Source organism: Olea europaea, unplaced genomic scaffold (assembly GCF_002742605.1).
Source record: "Olea europaea var. sylvestris unplaced genomic scaffold, O_europaea_v1 scaffold1243, whole genome shotgun sequence".
Classification (NCBI taxonomy): domain Eukaryota; kingdom Viridiplantae; phylum Streptophyta; class Magnoliopsida; order Lamiales; family Oleaceae; genus Olea; species Olea europaea.
In genome coordinates, this window is record NW_019229866.1 from 79,963 (window position 1) to 83,045 (window position 3,083).

The window sequence follows — 3,083 nt, forward strand, 5'->3', positions numbered from 1 at the left end:
TAACCCAATGTGTGCGCTTGCTTGCTTTGAAGTTAGATATTTTCATGATGAATGCAGAAGAAGATTTTACATACATACATAGGAAACCTCTTAACAACCCAAGTTACAATAAATTCAGATTTTAATGGTTTTAAATGCTGTGTGGAAGAGTTCGATTTAGGCATTAAAGTGACATCTACTTGTCACCTTTAATGCTTGGCCTTCCCTACTTTTAATGTGTGCGATGAAATCCAATTTAAGGACGATTTGACAGACACTACCTTGCATGAATTTTTGCAAATTAAATTTAAAACAAAAAACCATGAATTTGTGATATAAGTCCTTTCTTCTCTCAATTTTCATTTTCAGTTTTTAGTCGATATCATAGTCGATTCAATGGAATTCCCAGAATTATCTTTGGCTCCCAATTATGAATCTTTTGATCCATCTGATGCAAGTCTTCCTATGAAGAGGAAATGGATGAATACAGAATCTCCTAGTGTTGATCTTCAGCTCAAAGACCCCCTTCCCTTGGATTGGGAGCAATGCCTTGATCTTGAAGTATACCCATCACACTCTCTCTCTCTCTCTCTCTCTCTCTGTGTTTTTTTTGTATATTATGTATGTATTTATAAATTACAATGTTGGACTGTGTAGGAACTCGATACATGTATTAGGTTGACTTATCCTTCAATTCCCATATTAAGTAGGCAAATTTTTGTTTGTGAGCGAAATGACATCGCCTTTACAATTGTTTCGACATCTCCTTCGACCTAGTGTGACAAAGTTGACGTAGCTCTCACCTTGAGGCTCTATCTTTGCTCATTTTAGGATGATAACTAATACCTTAAACCCATAGCATTTATATTCTGTCATCGTGTCAGTTGTACTAGAGTCTACATCTTATTTGACATGCTAACTATAATTACTTAGTAACATTTTACGGAATCCATGATGAACTATCTCTTATCTTTCGTGTTTGCAGTCGGGAAGAATGTACTATCTAAACCGGAAAACATCGAGAAAAGCGTGGAACCGGCCGGAAGAACAGAAGATTGATCTCGATCTGAACATATCAATCTGCAGTGAGAAACAAAATAATTGGGGCTCAGATAATCAACAAGAAATGATCAATGAACAGCAGCATTCATCAAGCAGCAGCAGCATGATTGCTTTAGTTTGTTCAAATTGTCATCTTCTTGTAATACTTTCAAGGACTTCTCCTTCCTGTCCTAACTGCAAGTATGTTCACTCTCTTGCAACATCACCACAAGCTCGGCCCGACTCGTCCGTTTCGTCTTCCTATCGCAACTTAAGCCTTTGAACAAGATATATATCCATATATATGTATCCTGTAAGGTGTTGCCAAATAAATTGTACTGTATGTATTCCTTTTTTAAACTTCTTATCAATGATTTTTATGGGACATCTATTTATATTCGGTTGTTATATCACTGATAGTCCTAGAGGAGGAAATTACATGACGTTGACAGCAGTAAATTCAACTTTCATTTTTATTAGTGGGGAACCATAGGTAAATCCACCTAGCAAACACATGCAGGGCATCTGTTAGCACAATATCTCGGTGTGATTGTGATATTTGAATAACTCATCATTGGGAACACTCCAGTCAAAGTTAAATATTAATGGCAAGTGAAATCACACATAAGAATATAAATTTTTTGGCCCAAATGGGTATTGAAGCCCAAAGAGCGGAGCCTTGATTCCTAGGTTAATTAAGAAGGGTCATTCTGTACTTCATAAATCAAGCTACAAATTGAGAGTTCTTTTATTTTCAGATGCAATTGACACGTTTTACATAGAGGATTGGACCATACTTGACAGTTGACGATAATATGAAAGAAAAATAAGTTGAAATTTTTTAAGGTATTTTCTAATGGGGTCTAGTGGTTCAGAACAAGCTCGCATTCATTGGACACTATATTCGAAAGAAATGGAAAATAAGAAAAAAGTTCATATATTTTTCCTACTTAATATATTATGTAGTCTATCTCACTAGATAAGCACTTGGGATTGAATTAATTTGCCTCTAATCTTTCTTTCTCTTGTGCAACTCCCCAAAATAAAAATAAAGCAATATATAGGCTATGCCCACCATATGAAACAAGCACCAAGTGTCAAGTTTGCCTTTAATGTACATAGTCCATCATAGGAAACAATCACTCAGCGTTGAGTTTGCCTTCAATCTTTCTTTCTCCCATGCCCATTTCTCCTCCTCAAAATTATTATACTTATTTCTTGATTGGATAAAACCACCTGTCCTGGCTGCTTGGGGACAGGTTTAAAAACAGGGGCGCCATACAGGGAGCAAGGTTCTTCTTGATTAATCATTTAGCATTGTTGTACAATATATGTACAATATTTTACTGCGAAAGATACTTATATCAATGATTGAGGTATATTGGAAGCATATAGTAAAAAACAAAAAGGGAAACCCTTTGTAAAATAGTGTAATACATGCCTTATAATTCCTTGTGGGATCCCTTTAGGAAACTTAATAGGGCCTAAATAATTAGGTCATTAGGAAATCTATGTTGAAAAAGAGGGTCTCAAAACCCCTATTTCAACATATGAAAGGACTGATATTTGGCAAATTGTACTCAGTTTCAAATAATGGCATATTGCAATCAGGTTCTGTCGGGTAAATTCACTTTTTGCAAGAATAAATTCTACAATTCAAATAACTAATTAGAGTGATTAAATAAGCAAATAAATATCTAAGCAAAACAAGACAACACATTACAGAATTTTAATGTGGAAAAAACCTCTAGTGTAGAGAGGAAATAAATCATGGGACAACTCTAACCAAATCCACTATAATAAATCGAGATTACAATGTTCAAGTTTATGCCTAAAACTTGAGTTCTCACTAAATCGGGAATACAACTGGCGCCGTTGTCGAGGATTGAGTTTAGTTTAATTTAATTTCTCGAGGTACTAATTCGAATTTCGATTTTTATTTTGCTAGTATAATTTTGTTTTCATTTTTATTTTAGGTTATTATCCTTTATTTGTGTTTTAGTTATTTAAATTGTTTGAATTTCAATGCTTGTACTGGTTTTGTTTCTCAGATTTGCATGCCA

The 3,083-nt window shown here is 34.6% G+C and overlaps 1 protein-coding gene across 1 annotated transcript; it reads left to right on the forward strand.

Moving 5' to 3' along the window:
- Positions 1 to 242: 242 nt before the first annotated feature.
- Positions 243 to 1,417, forward strand: LOC111374375. The gene is made up of 2 exons (XM_022997041.1): positions 243 to 540; positions 965 to 1,417. The coding sequence occupies exons 1-2, from the start codon at positions 376 to 378 to the stop codon at positions 1,301 to 1,303; spliced, it is 504 nt and encodes a 167-aa protein (XP_022852809.1). The 5' UTR covers positions 243 to 375; the 3' UTR covers positions 1,304 to 1,417.
- The last annotated feature ends 1,666 nt before the right edge of the window (positions 1,418 to 3,083 follow it).